The 21,056-nt window shown below is 38.7% G+C and overlaps 1 protein-coding gene across 5 annotated transcripts in view; it reads left to right on the top strand.

Moving 5' to 3' along the window:
- The window catches only part of LOC119563427, a 67,391-nt gene extending 51,406 nt beyond the window's left edge, over positions 1 to 15,985 (top strand). The window contains exons 3-8 of one of the 5 annotated variants that reach the window (XM_037876854.1): positions 62 to 517; positions 2,872 to 3,064; positions 6,339 to 6,439; positions 10,122 to 11,583; positions 11,640 to 12,037; positions 15,490 to 15,985. In XM_037876854.1, coding sequence (XP_037732782.1) covers positions 6,347 to 6,439; positions 10,122 to 11,583; positions 11,640 to 12,037; positions 15,490 to 15,846 — 2,310 coding nt within the window. In that variant the 5' untranslated portion in view covers positions 62 to 517; positions 2,872 to 3,064; positions 6,339 to 6,346 and the 3' untranslated portion in view covers positions 15,847 to 15,985. Of the gene's footprint in view, positions 1 to 8; positions 518 to 2,871; positions 3,065 to 6,338; positions 6,440 to 10,121; positions 11,584 to 11,639; positions 12,038 to 15,489 lie in introns of those variants that run through there. The other 4 variants (XM_037876940.1, XM_037851342.1, XM_037851424.1 and 1 more) reach the window with 4 other exon arrangements.
- Positions 15,986 to 21,056: the final 5,071 nt, after the last annotated feature.

Here is a 21,056-nt window from a genome sequence, read left to right as displayed (position 1 = left end):
GTGGCACATTTCAATCTCGCTTTGCTGCTTGCATATCTCCATTTCCTATTGGTCCCTTTAGCTGAGTAACGGGTACCTAATAGTCGAGGTACTCGACTTTACCGTTCTTTCTTGTTTTTGACTGATCTGCCGCGGTCACATTGACATTCGACGAAAAGTTTTTATATAAAAGTGGGACATTTTGCGCTGTTTACTTGATTTTCCCAATGGTTAGTATCTCAAATCCAATTGTATTTACTTGATGTTTTTCTAATTCGAATTCATTTACTTCTTGGACACGGCAACGTGCTTTTCGGTGGCTGGACAACACACTTTGCACAAATGGCTTTGATCTCACCACTTTGCTGGGAGACATAAGTATATCAAAGACAGGAGAAGCACTCCCTGGCGATGTTGTAAACCTACATGAGTGGTCCGAGTTCAGAATGATCGGCAATACATTGCTAAGTCCTCAATATATCTTTGTTATGGACCCGAAATATATTGAAAATAAATAATTTATAAAAGAAGCAATAAGGTAAAATTAAAACTGGTTAATATTAATATTACGAACATCAATCTAATATAAAAGAATATCAGTTTGATATGAAAAAATATCAGTTCGATATGAAACAAGGAAGAACGCTATAGTCGAGTACCTCGATTATCAGATACCCGTTACTCAGCTAAAGGGACCAAAGGAAAATGGAGATATGCAAGCAGCAGAGCGAGATTGAAATGCGCCACCTACCGGCGGTAGACAGATTTAAGCGTTGCGGGCGTTAGAGTGGGCGTGGCAAAGTTTTTCTTGGATCAATCGATAGGTATTGACAAGACCAATACATTCCAGTTAAAATTTTTTATCTTGCATGAAAATTGTGGGCGCCACAGGCTTGGGCGGTTTGTGGGCGTTAGAGTGGGCGTGGCATATTCGAGTGACAAACTTGCGCTGCGCTCAAGCCTACGGAATCTAAATCTGAAATCCCATTTCTCTATCTTTGTTATTTTCCGAGATATCCGCGATCATATTTACGATTTTTTGAAGTTTGTGGGCGGTTTGTGGGCGTTCAAGTGGGCGTGGCAAACTTTTTTTTGGGTCAATCGATAGGTATTGATGAGAACAATACATTTCAGTTAAAATTTGTATTCTAGCATGAAAACTGTAGGAGCCACAGTTTTGGGCGGTTTGTGGGCGTTAGAGTGGGCGTGGCACTCTGCTGAAACAAACTTGCGCTGCGTAAGAAGCTCAGGAATCTGCACGCCTAATCTCAATAGCCTAGCTCTTATAGTTTCCAAGATCTCAGCGTTCATCCGGACGGACAGACAGACGGACAGACGGACAGACGGACAGACGGACAGACGGACATGGCTAGATCGACTCGGCTAGTGATCCTGATCAAGAATATATATACTTTATGGGGTCGGAAACGCTTCCTTCTGCCTGTTACATACTTTCCGACGAATCTAGTATACCCTTTTACTCTACGAGTAACGGGTATAAAAATGTCAGTTTGATATGAAAGCATATCAGTTTAATACTGAAAAATACCATACTGGTATTAAAAATAGCATAGTTTTGTCTAAAACTGGTATGTTCAAAAAAATATCAATTTGATATGTTTGAAAATATCAAAATGATATGGCTTATGGTATAAGGGGCCAAAAGTGATATGCAAATATACCCGGTTGATTACCAGTTTTAATATTTTATTTTCTCTGTACTGAAAAAAATGTTAAATGCTTAACTTAAATGTTAATGCTAGCGCCCACTAACTTAAAAAAATCGTCCATATGAACGCTGATATCTCGGAAACTATCAAAGATAGACCGTTGGGATTTCAGTTAAGATTCTCTAGCTCTGTGCGCAGCGCAAGTTTGCCAAGATAATGCGCCACGTCCACACACCTCCACAAACTGGGGTCTACAGTTTTAGTGCTAAAAAATATTTACTGCAATATATTGGTTTCGTCAACACCTATCAATTGACCTAAAAAAAGTTTGCCACTTCTGCACTCAGAAAAAAAATTAAGTATTTCGTGCTTGAACCTAGTATTTTCGGTGTCAAAACTTCGCCAATCATGGAAAGTACAGAACGCGAGAACAAAATACTACTTTCGAGCACGAATTTTCAAGACCGAAAATACTAGATATAAGAACCTTTCGGTCTTCAATCAAGTATGAATAATTCTTAAATCAAGTCATATTTGGACTAAAAACAAGAACGATTTAATAATAAAGTAAGAAAGTTGCAGGCATGATTTAAGGGCGAATAATTCTTAAATCAATATATAAATATGAAATTAAAATGAGTTTTTATTTTATGCTAGTAAAAGAAATAAGTATTGGAAATTGAAACGAAATAAACGAGATATATATAAATAATATTAATATTTTAAGTTTACTTACGACTTGCCGCTCACGGCCATTAACACTGTCTAATTTATGCGCCTTATATACCGAGTACTTTCAGAATAATCAGTTGGGAATTATAAGAGTTGGCAGACACTAAAATTCCAAAAAGTTCTCAATATGAGAATTTTTTTTAGCACGAACGTTCTTGAATGTTAAGCATGCAATTTTTCTTACATCAAGGCTGTTTGTACTTATTTTTAGCACGGTCTTTTCCCTGAGTGTACTCTTACGCCCATAAACCGCTCACAACTGTGGCACCCACAGTTTTCAAGCTAGAATAAAAATTTTTTTTTTAAATTGCTAAGCCCACTCTAACGCCAAAAACGCTTAAATATGTCTGCCACTTTGCTGTCTCTATACCCTTTTGCTCCCTTTAGCTTAATATCTGATAGTCGAGGCATTATAGCGTACTTCCTTGTTCTTAATGTAATTTATTGTTTTTAAATGCAATTCTAAATTGTAGATTTCCTTTTTTACTAGCATTAGAGTAGGTAGAGTCTCTTCCTCATAATATCTGGATCGTGTGTTCGAGTCCTGCTTATTAAGCTGGAGTGTTTTTAAGTCTACTGATGTTCTCCTACGAAAGTAATTCTTCGACAACCTAATGGTTAGAGTGCTCGACTCCAATGATTACGGCACGTTCGATTCGCAGCGCGGACAGGAAAGCAGAACAGTAAGTGTAACTAATTTTGATAAGTGTCTATCAATAACTTCGACGTAAATAAGTATTACAAGTATAAATAATAGAAAGCCCACAAAAAGTAAAAGTGAATTAAAAACTCAACAACTAATATAGTTTTATACAATTTTTTAGTATTTCTTATGTGTTGGGGCAGCTTTAACCATTAAATATTTATTTTATCATAGTTTTTTGTGAGTAGTATTGATATAATTGCACGTGGTGCAAAAAAGTGACAATTGTTTCACAAACTATCGTCTGGTCCATAAAGAAAAGAATGAGATATCCAGAGTTTTTTAAATACCCGTTACTCGTAGAGTAAACCAAACCAAAACTGTGGCTCCTTCAGATTAATTGATAGAAAAAAAATGTAAGTGATTCGTATTGTTCTCGTCAATACCTATAGATTTACTTAAAAAATGTTGACACGCTCACTCTAATGCCCACAAACCGCCCAAATTGATCGCTTTTCAAAGATAAAAATTTAAAACAAGGAAGAACGCTATAGTCGAGTACCTCGACTATCAGATACCCGTTACTCAGCTAAAGGGACCAAAGGAAAATGGAGATATGCAAGCAGCAAATGCGCCACCTACCGGCGGTAGACAGATTTAAGCGTTGTGGGCGTTAGAAGGGGCGTGGCAAAGTTTTTTTTAAATCAATCGATAGGTATTGACGAGACCAATACATTTAAGTTAAAATTTTTTATCTAGCACGAAAATTGTGGGCGCCACAGGCTTGGGCGGTTTGTGGGCGTTAGAGTGGGCGTGGCAAACTTTTTTTTTAATCAATCGATAGGTATTGACGAGACCAATACATTTCAGTTTAAATTTTTTATCTACCATGAAAATTGTGGGCGCCACAGACTTGGGCGGTTTGTGGGCGTTGGAGTGGGCGTGGCATATTCGCGTAATTAACTTGCGCTGCGCTCAAGCCTACGGAATCTAAATCTGAAATCTCGTTTCTCTATCTTTGATATTTTCCGAGATATCCGCGTTCATATTTACGATTTTTTGAAGTTTGTGGGCGGTTTGTGGGCGTTAAAGTGGGCGTGGCAAACTTTTTTTTAGGTCAGTCGGTAGGTATTGATGAGAACAATACATTTCAGTTAAAATTTTTGTTCTAGCATCAAAACTGTAGGAGCCACAGTTTTGGGCGGTTTGTGGGCGTTAGAGTAGGCGTGGCACTCTTTTGAAACAAACTTGCGCTGCGCAGGAATCTCAGGAATCTGCATGCCTAATCCCAGTATTGTAGCTCTTATAGTTTCCAAGATCTCAGCGTTCATACGGACAGACGGACAGACGGACAGACGGACATGGCTAGATCGACTCGGCTAGTGATCCTGATCAAGAATATATATACTTTATGGGGTCGGAAACGCTTCCTTCTGCCTGTTACATACTTTCCGACGAATCTAGTATACCCTTTTACTCTACGAGTAACGGGTATAATAAATGTTATTTTATTCCGCTTGTCAAGGCAGATGGAAGACCGCTAGGGGCGCTATATACTAGTTGGCGCTATAGGCTAGGGATGGGAATAGATATAGCGTCCCTAGCGCCTATAGGCAAACGACTATAGCGTTTTATCTTGTTTAATATTATATTTGTTATCAGATTGACGGGTACTGAGTTATTATAAAGTCTGGAAAATTGTGTACCATCAAAAATATCATATTGTTTATGTATCAATAAATAATAATTAATTATGATCAGATATACTTGTCCGTATGCATATAAATGTGTTAACATGGTACATGGATGATACCCACCTTAAAAATGAAGTTTGAAGCTTGCATTCAAAAACAACCCTGCACATAATTCGTTAACCTCGGGCAGACCGAATGTCTGAGTACATCTGCCAGATTGTTAACAATCTGCCGTTTTTCTAAATACTAACATAATTTTGTCATTATTTACCTCACTGGTTTGTAATTCGTTCAACCCTCAGCTCCCCCTTAAGTTCAGGAATACCGTAATCATTTGTTTCGCTTTCCGTTTGCAATTTAAGCGTGGGCATGTTGTAACAAAGGCATTAAGCTTAACAATCTGTACTTTATAACTTTTTTGCTAACCTTATTATCTCTAACGAAATGGTCTCTAGGGGCAGGCTCCTTTTCAATTATGCTATTCACACGCGTTCTATAATTGAATAAGGGAGTTTTCGCCTTAGGAATGAGCAAAGGTTTGATTGCAATTTATATGGAATAAATTTGTAGTAAAGGTTAATAATATTATATTCGGCTAACTCCACTTTTTATGACTTTAATAATGTCAGCGGGCTTTAGAAATAGTGACAATAATGAGAGCTCACAGAATTAGAGGACTGGTGGAACAATTTGTATTTTCAATGTTATTTTAATTTATTGTCCATTTATATATAAATAACAATTTCAGAGATGGGAATTGTGGACACGAACAACAAAGAAGTTCGGATATATGTACATATATATTTGCCATAGTTAAAGGGATTTCAAAAAAATAGAATCATTGGGTAAAATACTATTATACCAATTTTACTCAGCTAACCAATTATACTTATTAACTAATTGTACGACTTAATTAATTTTTAACACGTCGGTCGGTATTGACAAATTAAAACAAGAAACGCTATAGTCAAGTGCTATGCCTAACTAATTACAGCAATTTGAAGACACTGTTCCATTTCAATTTACTACCGTATATCATGACCGAAAACGAAATATAACGGTCCTTGCATTATTTTGACATTATTTATCCGATCGCTCCTATGGCAGTTAATACATCAAAAAACACCAAAGTAATATTTTTTTAAAATTAAAAAAAAAATTTTTTTTTTTCAATACTATGGGAGCTATAGGATAAAGTTAACCGTCGTTCCGACTTATATACCTGCAATAGATATAAGACTTTTGGTATGGTTTCATCTCGATACACGGCTTGATCGAAACTTCTCCTTCACTGCGTTGCAAACTTCTGACTGAAACCCTATGCAAGGGTATAAAGATCGGTACATTCGAACATTTTGGTCAATTGGACATTTCGGTACATTTTGGAAGTGAAAACTGGAACAGGGCTTACAGTTTTTATCGTCATTTCAGAAGTTCAATTCGAATGTTTTTTTAAACATTAAAGTCAGCCAGATAATCCTTTTTTAACTGTCAAGGTGCCAAGTCTTTTTAACCAACCAACCGAAATTGGGTTTTTTGAGCTCTAAGTCAATGAATGATCCGATCCTTATAAGTACAACTTATCACTTACCTAACAAAAACATTTCATATTTTCAGCAGTTTTTTAAATGGCTTTAGCTGAAAGTCTTCAAATTACTTCTGTGTCGGTGGCTCCCTTTAAAGGAATGGAAAACAACACATCGTCTCAGAGGTCAAATCACGTATGTATTAAAATATTACTAATGCACAAGTCTGTTATGCCGGTGCTCAATTTCACTGTTTTTGCAAAATTGCAAGGGTAATAAGAACCAACGATGTTATCAAATACGATTATATAAATATATTTATATGACTATACACTATATAGAGCCCCACGACTTTAACTTTATAAACCAAATCAAACTAGGAAGAGCGCTATAGTCTGGGGCACTAGACTATCAGACTATCAGATACCCGTTAATCAGCTAACTGGAGCGGAAGGGAGATGGAGATATGTAAGCAGCAATTACAATATTTTGTCATAGTTATTTAATGAATGGGCCCAATTTGCACAATTTGTTTATAGGTACCTGTTACATTCTTTCCTAGTATGTTACTCTACGATTAAACGGGTATAAAAATATAGAAACGGCAGCACTTATTGCACTGTGCGTAAAGCGGAGCCTTGCCATGTTTTGAGACAATCACTCTGTTTTACTTTTGTTTACTATTTTGCAAGAACGATGGCTTCAGGTTTGAATTTTCCCGTAAAAATAAGTCGGAGAAAGAAGTGATGGCGGGGTAAAGCAAGTTTGAAAAATTGTTAGGGTGCAAAACAAATTGAAGTACAACAAATCTATCCCTTGAGGAATCATTTGGTACGTGCTTGGACTTTTATTTGTTTATTTTACGAAATATTGATACACGATTTAAGTTCTTTTTGGTTAAAAAATAAATTATGTTCAATTATAAAAACCTTGTCGTCTTTTAATAAAGAACAAGAGAAAACGCTTTATTCGAGTGGCTCACTATCAAATAACCGTTACTCATGCAATTACTCCACGACATTGTTCGGCTCATTCATTAAAGCATTCATTAGAGGCTTAGAAAGAGGAAATATATATGGCAATTACTGTGATTGGTTTGGACAAGAAGGCATGGTCACTTTAGCATTTTAACTTTATAACTTTTAAGTTTATAAGTTTAAGTTTGTAACTTTAACTTGCTGATTTTAGTGATCGAAGCTTTTGGAATTAACTTCAAAATAGGTATACACCTGTCAGCAATTAATAGTGTGTGTTTGCCGTTCAATCAGACACTTTATATACTACTTCAAAATATTTTGGTGAGAAACGAATCTTGTAAATCGCCGCGCTCAGCAGAACAACATGATAACTGTTTACTGATCCATCAGTAATCTGTGATCAAGTTGGTTTTGCTGAACGCTCATAACACATAACGACGTTAAAAAAGAAAAACATATTACCTAAAAAACTCTACTATGCAATTCAAATGTCTTTTACAAATGCTTTTAGTTCAGGGTTTTTGCAATTACATTATAAAAAAATGTTTTTGTACCCTTGCAGAGGGTATTATGATTTCAGTGAGAAGTTTGCATCGCAGTGAAGGAGACGTTTCCGACCCCATGAAGTATATATATTCTTGATCAGCATCACTAAACGAGTCGATCTAGCCATGTCCGTCTGTCCGTCCGTTTCTACGCAAACTAGTCTCTCAGTTTTAAAGCTATCGGGCTGAAACTTTCCCAAGAGTCTTCTTTCTTTTGCAGGTAGTATATAAGTCGGAACCAGCCGGATCGGACAACTATAACTTATAGATCCCATAGGAATAATCGGAAAAAAAGGGTAAAACAAGAAAGCAAGTTAAATTCGGCAAGCCGAAGTTTACAAGCCCCATAAAGTATATATATTCTTGATCAGGATCACTAGCCGAGTCGATCTAGCCATGTCCGTCTGTCCGGATGAACGCTGAGATCTCGGAAACTGTAAGAGCTAGGCTATTGAGATTTGGCATGTAGATTCCTGAGCTTCTTACGCAGCGCAAGTTTGTTTCAGCAATGTGCCACGCCCACTTTAACGCCCACGAGCCGCCCAAAACTGTGGTTCCTACAGTTTTGATGCTAGAATAAAAATTTTAACTTAAATGTATTAGTCTCGTCAATACCTATCGATTGACCCCAAAAAAAGTTTGCCACGCCCGTAATCGTAAGTATGAACTCGGATATCTCAGAAACTATAAACGATAGAGAATTGGGATTTCAGATTTAGATTCCGTAGCCCTGTAAGCAGTGCAAGTTTGTTACGCGAAGATGCCAAGTTTGCAAGTTTGTTAACGCGCACAAACCGCCCAAATCTGTGGTGCCCACAATTTTTATGCTAGATAAAAATTTTAACTGAAATATATTAGTCTTGTTAATACCTATCGATTAATCCAAAAAAAGTGCCACGCCACCGCATAAGCCTGTGGCGCCCACAATTTTAATGCTAGAAAAAAATGTTAACTTAAATGTATTAGTCTCGTCAATACCTATCGATTGACCCCAAAAAAAGTTTGCCACGCCCACTCTAACGCCCATAACGCCTAAATCTGTCTACCGCCCACATAACCATATATTGAGATCGCGGGTAGGTGGCGCATTTTAATCTCGTTTTACTGCTTGCATATCTCCATTTCCCATTTGGTCCCTTTAGCTGAGTAACGGGTATCTGATAGTCGAGGTACTCGACTATAGCGTTCTCCCTTGTTTTAAAATAATAATGTTAATTCTTATCGACTTTTAAATCAGCAGCAGCAATGTATCATGTAAGGTAGCGTATTTTCATACGCTTCTTTTTTACTGATCATGATGCAAAAATATTGATTTTGTTGTTTCTATTCGTTTACAGCACTTAGAACAGCAAGCAAACAGCAAAAAAATACAATTTTTTACTATATCCCATTTTTATTTCAGCTCTAATGAATAGGCAAAATTGTACTTTTTAGATTCAATTTTGCTCATTTAACTATCGTCCACGTAGTAACGTTTTGTGGTATTTTAAAATAACAAAAATAATACCAAAAGTTCTAGGGAGAATAAAAAAGCGGTAGGTGCGATTCGTGTAGATAAGCGTCGGTCAATTCACACTGAAATGTGAAATTCACAATTCAATTGTGGGCTCCAAAAGGAACTCCGCTGAAGCACACTTACGCTGCTTAAGAAACCCAACTTTCTATCTTTTATACTTTTAGAGATCTCAGCGTCCATACGGACGGACAGACAGACGGACATAGGCTGGATCGACTCGGCTAGTAATTCCGATCAAGAATATATTTACTTTGGAAAGTCGGATATGATTCCTTCTACCTGGCACATACTTTCAGACGGATAAAAAATCCATTTTACTTTACGAGTATCGGGTATAAAAGAAGGAAAGCTATATCTCAACTATGAGTTATTATACTCGGTACTCGTAGAGTAAAAGGTATACTAAATTCGTCGGATAGTATGTAACAGGTAGAAGGAAGCGTTTCTGACCCTATAAAGCTCTAGCCGTTTTGACAGGTTTCACGATATATGGCTTGTTAGTGAAATCTCGTAAACAGCCTATAGCAATGAACAATAGGTGGCGCTTTTTTGTTAGTGGAGTAACGGGTATCTGATAGTCAAGGGCGTCGACTATAGAGTTTTCTCTTGCTTTTTCAATTTTTGTGATTTTTATGGTAGTGAAAACATTTAATTGCAGTTGCGAAGAATGTTTGTCGCAATTTCAAAATTTCAGATTTAACAATTATTATAAAAATATAAACGGATACAAAGTTTTTATATCACCATGAGATATTGCTTAAAACGTATTGCCCTTTTTAGAATCAATGATTCTTGTTTTAGCTTGTTCAGTTCGTACTAATGCAAGTTTTATTTTTTAGGTAAGCTCCGTTTTGCTGTACGGAGTGCCGATTGTGTCACTGTTCATCGAAGGCCAGGAGCGCCTCTGCTTGGCGCAAATCTCGAATACTTTACTGAAGCAGTTCAGTTACAACGAGATACACAACAGAAGGGTTGCGCTTGGCATTACTTGTGTACAATGTACACCCGTCCAGCTGGAAATATTAAGAAGAGCTGGCGCCATGCCAGTGAGTTCACGCCGATGCGGAATGATAACCCGAAGGGAAGCGGAGCGACTCTGCAAGAGTTTTCTGGGCGACAACACACCACCACGACTACCCGACGACTTCGCCTTCAACGTCCAGCACAAATGTGCTTGGGGCTGTCGCGGATCCTTTTTACCTTCTCGCTACAACTCGTCCAGGGCCAAATGCATCAAGTGCTCATATTGTGGAATGTTTTTTTCGCCAAATAAGTTTATTTTTCACTCACACCGCATAACGACCAATGACAGGTATGTTCAGCCCGATGCGGCAAACTTCAATTCCTGGCGTCGGCACATGACACTGAGTGGGAATGCATACGACGAGAAGATAATCCACGCGTGGGAAGATGTCAAAGCCATGTTCAATGGCGGCACACGAAAGCGGCTTGTAAGCAGCAGCATTAATAATCGAAACATAGGCTCGCCAACGCCATCGGCGGCCGTCAGTTCCTGTGGATCCCCAACGAGTCTAGAGAGAGACGCCAAGGAAGGCGAGGGGGACTCGGAGTCCCCGGAGTTCCCTCAACGACAGCTTGATAGCCAGTACAACTATAGTACTGTAGCCACAGCCGCCGCTGTGGTTGGCGTAACGGCGGTAGCAGCCGCAACTGTCGGTGTTCCTTTCAACTTGCATGGCTCTACCGTCCTGTCACCTTTGCACTCGCTTCGGAATGAACGGGACCTTTCCCTAATGCCAATTTCCAGAAACTTTGTAGTGGACTACATGTGGCAGCAGAAGGATCAACACTACCAGCATCAGTATTCAAAGAAACTCAGTGGCGGTGATCCAAGCGAACAAAGCCTGGACTTCGAGTCCTGCTCCCGAGCATGGGTTAGACCCGACACGAATGTTCCAATACCGACTGGAAATTCAGTTCGACTTTCGGATAATACTTCTTTTAATATAAAAAACGAGTCACACTCATCTATATGTGGCATTATCAAAAACCGTAAGCTATCTGCGGCTACGAACAGCGGGTTAAGCCTCTCCGATTATAACATTCCTTCGATTCTTAACTGCTCTGCATTTAAACCAGTCGTCGCTTCGACAGCAATTGTGTCAACCTCCCTATATACGAGATCCAGTGACTCAAAACGAGCTGATTATATTCACCCAACACAATCTACAAGAACTACAACAGTTTTAACTCATAACAGTATTTCAGGTTCCTCGCACCAGATAGTAGGTCATGAGACCTTTTCGCCAATTTTAGAGAAAGTTGCATCTAATATTGAAAGTAAGTCAAATATTTTTTTCCCGGCAATTTTATTTAAAAAAAAAACAATTTTTTAGAAAAGCCAACTGAATCTGTTTTAGTCAACAGTGTACCCAGGAGTGTTATTGATAACGACGATGATGACGAAGTAGTGGATATCGAGACAACGGAAGATGAAGGTAAATTCATAGTTCAACACGTTGACGCCCCTCGTACGCCACCCGACATTGTGTTTGAAAGCCAAAGTACCAGCATTTCTCCGTCAACAAGTACAAATATTGATGTAGAAGCAGACGTCGATGTAGATGTCATTTCAACAGACGCTGAAGATCAACTAGAGTTTAATGCCAGTAGATGCTCAATCGAAAATACAAGTCACACTCTATCAGTTTTTCAAACTGAAAAAATACGAGTGTCTGGTTCACCTCCGAATTCAAAAACCATGTTAGGCGATAATGAAGTAACAATTTCGGAGGTAAGAAAGCTACTTATGTAACTAACAAAAAAGAACTGAGCGAAATTGACTGATATCAAATACATATTTTTTTGGTCTGCGTAAACTTAAAAAATCTGCAGACTTTGTTAGATGTCCCCAAACTTCAGAAGAAAAACAAGGAAGAACGCTATAGTCGAGTACCTCGACTATCAGATACCCGTTACTCAGCTAAAGGGACCAAAGGAAAATGGAGATATGCAAGCAGCAAATGCGCCACCTACCGGCGGTAGACAGATTTAAGCGTTGTGGGCGTTAGAGTGGGCGTGGCAAAGTTTTTTTTAAATCAATCGATAGGTATTGACGAGACCAATACATTTCAGTTAACATTTTTTATCTAGCATAAAAATTGTGGGCGCCACAGATTTGGGCGGTTTGTGGGCGTTAGAGTGGGCGTGGCATATTCGCATAACAAACTTGCGCTGCGCTCAAGCCTACGGAATCTAAATCTGAAATCCCATTTCTCTATCTTTGATATTTTCCGAGATATCCGCGATCATATTTACGATTTTTTGAAGTTTGTGGGCGGTTTGTGGGCGTTAAAGCAGGCGTGGCAAACTTTTTTTGGGGTCAATCGATAGGTATTGATGAGAACAATGCATTTCAGTTAAAATTTTTGTTCTAGCATCAAAACTGTAGGAGCCACAGTTTTGGGCGGTTTGTGGGCGTTAGAGTGGGCGTGGCACTCTTTTGAAATAAACTTGCGCTGCGCAGGAATCTCAGGAATCTGCATGCCAAATCCCAGTATTGTAGCTCTTATAGTTTCCGAGATCTCAGCGTTCATACGGACAGACGGACAGACGGACAGACGGACAGACGGACAGACGGACAGACGGACAGACGGACAGACGGACAGACGGACATGGCTAGATCGACTCGGCTAGTGATCCTGATCAAGAATATATATACTTTATGGGGTCGGAAACGCTTCCTTCTGCCTGTTACATACTTTCCGACGAATCTAGTATACCCTTTTACTCTACGAGTAACGGGTATAATAAGGAAGAACGCTATAGTCGAGTACCTCGACTATCAGATACCCGTTACTCAGCTAAAGGCACAAACGGGAAATGGAGATAAGCAAGCTGCAAAGCAAGACTGAAATGCGCCTACCTCAATACATGGTTATGTGGGCGGTAGACAGATTTAAGCGTTGTGGGCGTTTGCGTGGGCGTGGCAAACTTTTTTTTTGGGTCAATCGATAGGTATTGACGAGACTAATACATTTCAGTTAAAATTTTTTTTCTGGCATGAGAGTTGTGGGCGCCACAGGTTTGGGCGGTTCGTGGGCGTTAGAGTGGGCGCGGCAAACTTTTTTTGGGTCAATCGATAGGTATTGACGAGAATAATATATTTCAGCTAAAATTTGTTATCTAGCATAAAAATTGTGGGCGCCACAGGTTTGGGCGGTTTGTGGGCGGTTTGTGGACGTGAAAGTGGACGTGGCAATTTTTTTTTTGGGTCAATCGATAGGTATTGATGAGATATGAGGTATTGCTATTCTAGCATCAAAACTGTATAAGCCTCAGTTTTGGGCGGTTTGTGGGCGTTAGAGTGGGCGTGGCACGCTGCAAACTTGTGGTGCTTAAGAAGCTCAGGAACCTGCATGCCAAATATTAATAGCCTAGCTCCTATAGTTTCCGAGATCTCAGCGTTCATCCGGACGGACGGCAGACGGACATGGCTAGATCGACTCGGAAACGCTTCCTTCTGCCTGTACTTTCCGACGAATCTAGTATACCCTTTTACTCTACGAGTAACGGGTATAGTTATATGCTTAAAAAAAAATTTTTTATTCATATAAAATAATCCTATATATAATCCTCTTATCGTTTTCCATTTTTTATGCGTTCAGTCCTACGTCAAAGGGGGAAATTCTTCAAAAACAGCAGAACGCCATAATCGACGCGTTACTCAGTTACTCAGTTCACTCAGGGAGTGCAAGGGAAATGCACATATGCTAGCTGATTCACGGCACAACTCCACCTAGCGTCGACTTCTTAATTTTCTTATAGCTTATAAATTTAAAACTTATAAGTAAAGTTAGACTTGAACAGTTTTTGGCATGTAGAGTCGTATTCATAATCAAATCACACTTTTGCAAATTATTAAAAATGTGGACAGACAATTTGAGCCTTACGGCAAACTTGCGCTGCGCAGCGAGCCCTTGAGTCCGCAACTTTCTAGCTCTTACTGTTTCCGAGGTCTCAGCGTTGATACGGACAGACAGATCTTGCATGCTATGTTGTTGAGGTACCAATGTCCAAGCATTTTTAGTTTAAAAACTTTTTTGAGAAGTTTTCTTTAAATCAGGGACCATAAATAAAAGCCATTTGTGATTTTAATTTTAAATGGCCTACTGGGAATTTTATTTATTTAAAAAAAAACTTTGTAGCTGTTTTTTTACATGTCTTTTGAACAGTTTATGGGCGTTTGCGAGCGTTGGAGAGGGCCACTTTTTGTGTACGTCAATCAATAGGTATTTACGAAACTAATACATTTCTGTTCAAATTTTTATTCTTCCATGAAAACTGTGGGCGGTTTGTGGGCTTTAGAGTGGGCGTAGGTACATACTTTATAGAAAATGAAAACTTCCGGAACGGGGATTTGAACTCGAGGGTCGTTAACTTTTGGCAAGTCGATAGATATTGGCAAATAAAACCAAACAAAATGAACTCTGAAATACATTTTTTTTAAATGTGGGAGCCGCAAACTTTGAGTTGTGGGCGTTACAGTAGACATGGGTCTCGGCGGTGCTTTATAACCGCAAGTAGAATCTGAATGATTGAGGCATTTTTAAACGTCAAGAAAATAAAAATTTTTTATCAGGATCACTAGTTGAGTCGAACTAGCCATGTCCGTCACTGTGATCTTGGAAACTATATAAGCTAGAATTTTGGAATTAGGCATGCAGATTCAAGAGATTCTTGCGCAGCGCAACTTTGTTTTAGCAAAGTTCCATGCCCACTCTGACCACCACACAAACATGCGGTTCCTACCGTTTCAAAGATTACATTTTATTTATTTTATTTCTCCACCTCAATAAGCACGCCGAAAACTGTTAAAATCTGACCATTATTATTACCACATAAGTATTGATTTACCGCCCGCAACTAGCATGAACATCGCCAATGACGTCAAAGCCTGTTAAAGAGTTAAAATGTAAATTTGTAAGTTAACTTAATGAAATGTAAAAATTATATTCTAATAGTCGGGACTCGATTATAGCGTTCTTTCCTGTTTAAAACTGTTTTTTTGGGCTCAGTTTCCGATAATAAAAAATTCAAAGTACGGAGGGTTACCGAAAAGCCTTAAGAAAACCTTCGTGACCATCTTAATCAAGAGTTTTTCGCATTTTAATGGACCACACATTAAACTAAATTATTGTAATGTGAGTCAATATACTTATATTTTTGAAATATGATTCGTTTCAGGACGCGAAAGGATTTAATGCTCATTTAAAAATTATAACTCGTCGAAAAAATGATAAAATGCAGCAGGATCGATGTCTTTCCAAAAAGACAGTCTCAAAACTGGTTGGCGATAAATCGCTTTCCAAGTCTTTAGCTGCTAAAGAAGTGTCTTCTAACTTGCAAATACAGCAGCGTGTTGCCTTTCCAGTATTTTTAAAGTCACACTTGCACGCTTTTCGTCCACAACCATCTCGACAACCGACCTTCAGCCCTAACACTCTGACAGAGTCCAACAAATGGAATTATCCAGTCGGTAGCATTGGACCTTTATGTTGTTATGAAACTTCCGCAAATGACAAATGTCTAGATTTTAAGTAACTTTATATAAAATATTGAATAATTATAACAATTTCTAGCAACTTTTTGAATGCATTATTTAAACTTTCACGCGAGTGCTCACGATAAGAATTGGATCGAGAAAAATAATTTTCTAGAGTACTGCAAAGATTATATGTTTTCTAAAGTATTTTTATCGGTGCCTGAAAAATTAATTTTTATAATTTGAGAATAATTAAAATTAACAATAAACAAATTGCTTAACAATACCTGTAAGATAAGTTTAATTTCGCAGTAGTCAACTTCTATGCTCACTCTCTGCCGGTACAGGTACAGTATGTAACAGCGGTCAACACACCCACAACAAGCTGCCCGTGCAAGTTAATAACACACGTGAAATACAACATGTCATCGTATTGTGTGCCCGCCTCTGGTTCTACCGCTGGTAGAGAAAAATAAATGAAAACGTTTTAAAATTGTAGGTATATGGACGCAAAACATTTGGCGAACTGGTGGCGATAGAGTATGATTGACACACGAAAAAATAAAATAAAACAAGGAAGAACGCTATAGTCGAGTACCTCGACTATCAGATACCCGTTACTCAGCTAAAGGGACCAAAGGGAAATGGAGATATGCAAGCAGCAAAGCGAGATTTAAGTGCGCCACCTACCGGCGGAAGACAGATTTAAGCATTGTGGGCGTTAGGGTAGGCGTGGCACATTTTTTTTTGGATTAATCGATAGGTATTGACGAGACCAATACATTTCAGTTAAAATTTGTTATCTAGCATAAAAATTGTGGGCGCCACAGGCTTGGGCGGTTTGTGGGCGTTAGAGTGGGCGTGGCATATTCGCATAACAAACCTGCGCTGCGTACAAGGCTACGGAATCTAAATCTGAAATCCCAATACTCTATCTTTGATAGTTTCCGAGATATCCGCGTTCATATTTACGGTTTTTTGAAGTTTGTGGGCGGTTTGTGGGCGTTAAAGTGGGCGTGGCAAACTTTTTTTTGGGTCAATCGATAGGTATTGATGAGAACAATTCATTTCAGTTTAAATTTTTACTCTAGCATCAAAACTGTAGAAGCCACAGTTTTGGGCGGTTTGTGGGCGTTAGAGTGGGCGTGGCACTCTACTGAAACAAACTTGCGCTGCGTAAGAAGCTCAGGAATCTGCTCGCCAAATCTCAATAGCCTATCTCTTATAGTTTCCAAGATCTCAGCGTTCATCCGGACAGACAGACGGACAGACGGACAGACGGACATGGCTAGATCGACTCGGCTAGTGATCCTGATCAAGAATATATATACTTTATGGGGTCGGAAACGCTTCCTTCTGCCTGTTACATACTTTCCGACGAATCTAGTATACCCTTTTACTCTACGAGTAACGGGTATAACAAGAAAGAACGCTATAGTCGAGTACCTCGCTATTAGATACCCGTTACTCAGATAAATATATGGTTATGTGGGCGGTAGACAGATTTAAGCGTTATAGGCGTTAGAGTGGGCGTGGCTAACTTTTTTTGGGTCAATCGATAGGTATTGACGAGAATAATATATTTCAGCAAAAATTTGTTATCTAGCATTGAAATTGTGGGCGCCACAGGCTTGGGCGGTATGTGGGCGTTAGAGTCCGCGTGGCATAATCGCGTAACAAACTTGCGCTCCGGCTACGGAATCTAAATCTGAAATCCCAATTCTATATCTATGATAGTTTCCGAGATATCCGCGTTCATATTTGAACTTGCGCTGCGCAGGAAGCTCAGGAATCTGCATGCCAAATCCCAATAACCTAGCTCTTATAGTTTCCGAGATCTCAGCGTTCATACCAGATAATAAATTTCAGTTAACATTTTTTTCTGAAGTGAAAATTGTGGGCGCCACAGGCTTAAGCGGTTTGTGGGCGTTAAAGTGGGCGTGGTACATTGCTGAAACAAACTTGCGCTGCGTAAGAAGCTCAGGAATCTACATGCTAAATCTCAATAGCGTGGCTCTAATAGTTTCCGAGATCTCAGCGTTCATCCGGACGGACGGACATGGCTAAATCAACTCGGCTAGTGATCCTGATCAAATATATATCTACTTTATGGGGTCGGAAACGCTTCCTTCTAGTATACCCTTTTACTCTACGAGTAACGGGTATAAAAATAGAAAAAAAAAGTACCTGACTACCCCCATTAGAATGACTGCATACTAACAAAATTCTAAATTTACTATTAGAATAAAAATGCGTTTAACGGAACATAGAAAATGTGTGAATATATTTAACCCAGGCAGATACCTAATGACAACAAAAATACTGATAACAAGATATCCGGTAATCAGTTGTCAATGCTCAGATGCGATTAGATTTCGAATCGATGTCTTATATGATGTTAAAACACATGGTTATAGCGTCTTCCACAGAGATCCATCCACCATCTACCATCCGTTGAACGGATGGTCCATAACGTTTCGCCGTTCCGAAAATCTCCCAATTAGTGCCCCATCTAAATTTGACGGACGATGTTTGTTCGGTGCAACTCTGAGCTCTTCTTCTTGACATTGGAAATTGAAACATTCACTACGAAAACGTAAACAATGATGACAGGGAACAATCGAAAATGGAAGGCGCAGAAGCAACAGGCTTGTTCGATTAGCAAGATCAGCTGTTATCGGAGTTTCACATTTAAAAATGGGAGGCGCAGAAGCAAAAGGTTTGGTTTGATTAGCTACAGGTCTTCAGATCAGCTGTTTTCTGATCGTAGATGGTAGATGTACCCTGTGAGAATCGGAGTTTCACATTTGGGAAGGGGGTATAAGACCCTAAGCTGGACTAGGTTTTTTACTTTAATGGTCGGTTGTAGGGAAGTCTTACATTAATTTTAAATAAAAAGCGGTCCCTTATAATTTCTACAGGCAAAATAATTTTTATTTTATTCAGCTTGTCAATACCTACAGGCGTACTATACCTTTCGCTGTTGCAATTTCAAGCGGATTCTGGTTTACATAGAAAATCGCTATAGAAATAACAGCTGATCGGCATAAACAAACCGAAACCGATGGGGCGATAGTGGAAAGATTTATTTCCTGAAAATATAATGGATTTAGCGCCCAATGATTTTTTCATTGCTATTAGCAAGTGGGTCAAGTTCTATTCAGAAAAAATTTAATTGGAACTACTGTCGGCGGACAGTGACGCCTCCAGCAATTCCTAAAATTAGAGCCGTTTGAATCCTTAAAAGCATTTATAACACCATCCTCGCCAATAATTCTTTTTTTAAAATCAAATTTCTTCTTTAGATAAATAATGTAACATTTTTTTGCGCAACAGTCGTCAGTTTTACCAAGGAGGATACAAGCTGGAGATAAAAGCAAGCCAATGTGTACATCTTTATTATGATGATCTAATTTGTTGAGGTTCTAGCTGTAGGATGCTCCGTGGGCCTGCACCATCAATTATTTTTTTTTATAATGGCGCCTTTGCAGTGCAAATGCACTTTCATCTCAAAAAATACCGAAACGCCAAAGCGTGAAGCGGAATTTTGCCGCTGCAGCAGAGCAGGGTATAAGCAAAAATATATTTTTTATACTGCACAGAGCCTTGCCGTTGTTTTTCCTTATACGGGTAGTCGGCCACGGATGTAAGGTAAAACGTACAAATTGTTCCTAGTAAATATGTTTGCAAAGTGAGAGGACGAGCTAAAAGTTTGGGAATACGATTCTAGGGACTTTTCTGTGCTAGGTGGAGACAGTTTTATATTTTACTCCAATGGAAGCTATATGTTATAGAAATCCGGATAAATTTAAATTGAAAATATCGAATAATGCAATAACTTAGGGAAGAGAAAAAATATATCAATATTAACAAAAATATATTTCTTACTTTGTATGTAAAGGAGCTATTAGATCTAATTAACCGATACGGTTAGTTCCTACATGTATACTCTTTGCAATTGGAAGAAGACTTTTGGAAAAGTTTGAGCTTTAAAGTGAGACCCCAATAGTAAATGGCGGCCAAAATGTTTACTTCATTGCCTTGAAAAATTCTGACTGAAATTATTTTACCCTCTACAATGTTATACAAATATGAATAGCTATCCAGACAATTACTATGTTCCTTAAATCCGCTGATATGATCCCTTTAAATAAAAAAATTCACCGGGTATTTTTGAAAATTGTTGGTGCACGAATGTTATTATCAAAAAGTTAACGTCAACGTAAATGGTAATGGTGTTGTCCACGACATTGTTTATTAACACATGAATAGGTGTCTTGTATCAAAAAGAGACTATGTATAACTTTGACTGAGATTTCTTGTTACGAAGCCGTTATTAGTTTACTACTAAATTGTTAACCTTAAAAGTTATAAATAAATAAGGTAATTAGCGGATTTCAATGTTCAAAGCATTCAAAAATAATTTTAAATAGGTCGATACCTATCGTTTGTTTCTGCTGCGAACCTGGACATTTTTTATAAAGCATAGTACTCACATCGACGAAAACCGCGAGCTAACCATAGGAGTGAGCGAGAGGCAAACATGCGGCTAAAGCTTTTCGTCGGGTCTGTTTTTCAGCGCGGTACTCAGATGAGCTAAGGAAATACCAGAAAAAATACCAGACTTCGCGAGTGAATTTTCGATGAACGCCGTTAGCCGCGGCCCAAAGAATAAGAAATTTAATCATTGGCGGTGTTCGTGCAGAAGCGGTGGGGAATTTAAAAATTTTAAATGGAAGAAAAACTACAAAAAAGGTTGAAGGAGGTTAGTGCAGATGAAAAAGGACGCCTAATCCAAGCTGTTGCTCATTACCACGACAGGGAAAATCCGCAGAATAGTTGAAGTGCTGGAGGAGATCCACTCGAGAATCCCAGTGGGAAGGAACATGCCGAGTGGGACTTCGCTCTCTACATGGACATCCTGCCGGGCGTGTCCTCGCAAGAAAAGTAAGATCTGGCCAAAAGAATTTGGTTGCGTTGTACTAATAGAAGTATCTTTTTATCTTTTTTGATCTCCGAGGACCTCTCCATTAGGACTCCGTACACAACCACCAGCTACTTGACAGCTAAAGCGGAGCTGGAGGACGTCTGAAATGGCGAAGCATTCGTCGGACGTTAAGGAAGCTTTAAACTACTAATTTACATAAGTAAAAACATTCGTTGAACATTCCATTTTATTTTACTTTCTTTGTGTACCAGCAGACTCCTCCTTTTTAAATTTCTCCAATTGATTGGTTTTCTGTTTGGCAACAAACCCAGACGCTTGGCA

This window comes from Drosophila subpulchrella, chromosome 4 (assembly GCF_014743375.2).
Source record: "Drosophila subpulchrella strain 33 F10 #4 breed RU33 chromosome 4, RU_Dsub_v1.1 Primary Assembly, whole genome shotgun sequence".
Classification (NCBI taxonomy): domain Eukaryota; kingdom Metazoa; phylum Arthropoda; class Insecta; order Diptera; family Drosophilidae; genus Drosophila; species Drosophila subpulchrella.
This window is presented reverse-complemented; position numbering and strand designations above follow the sequence as displayed.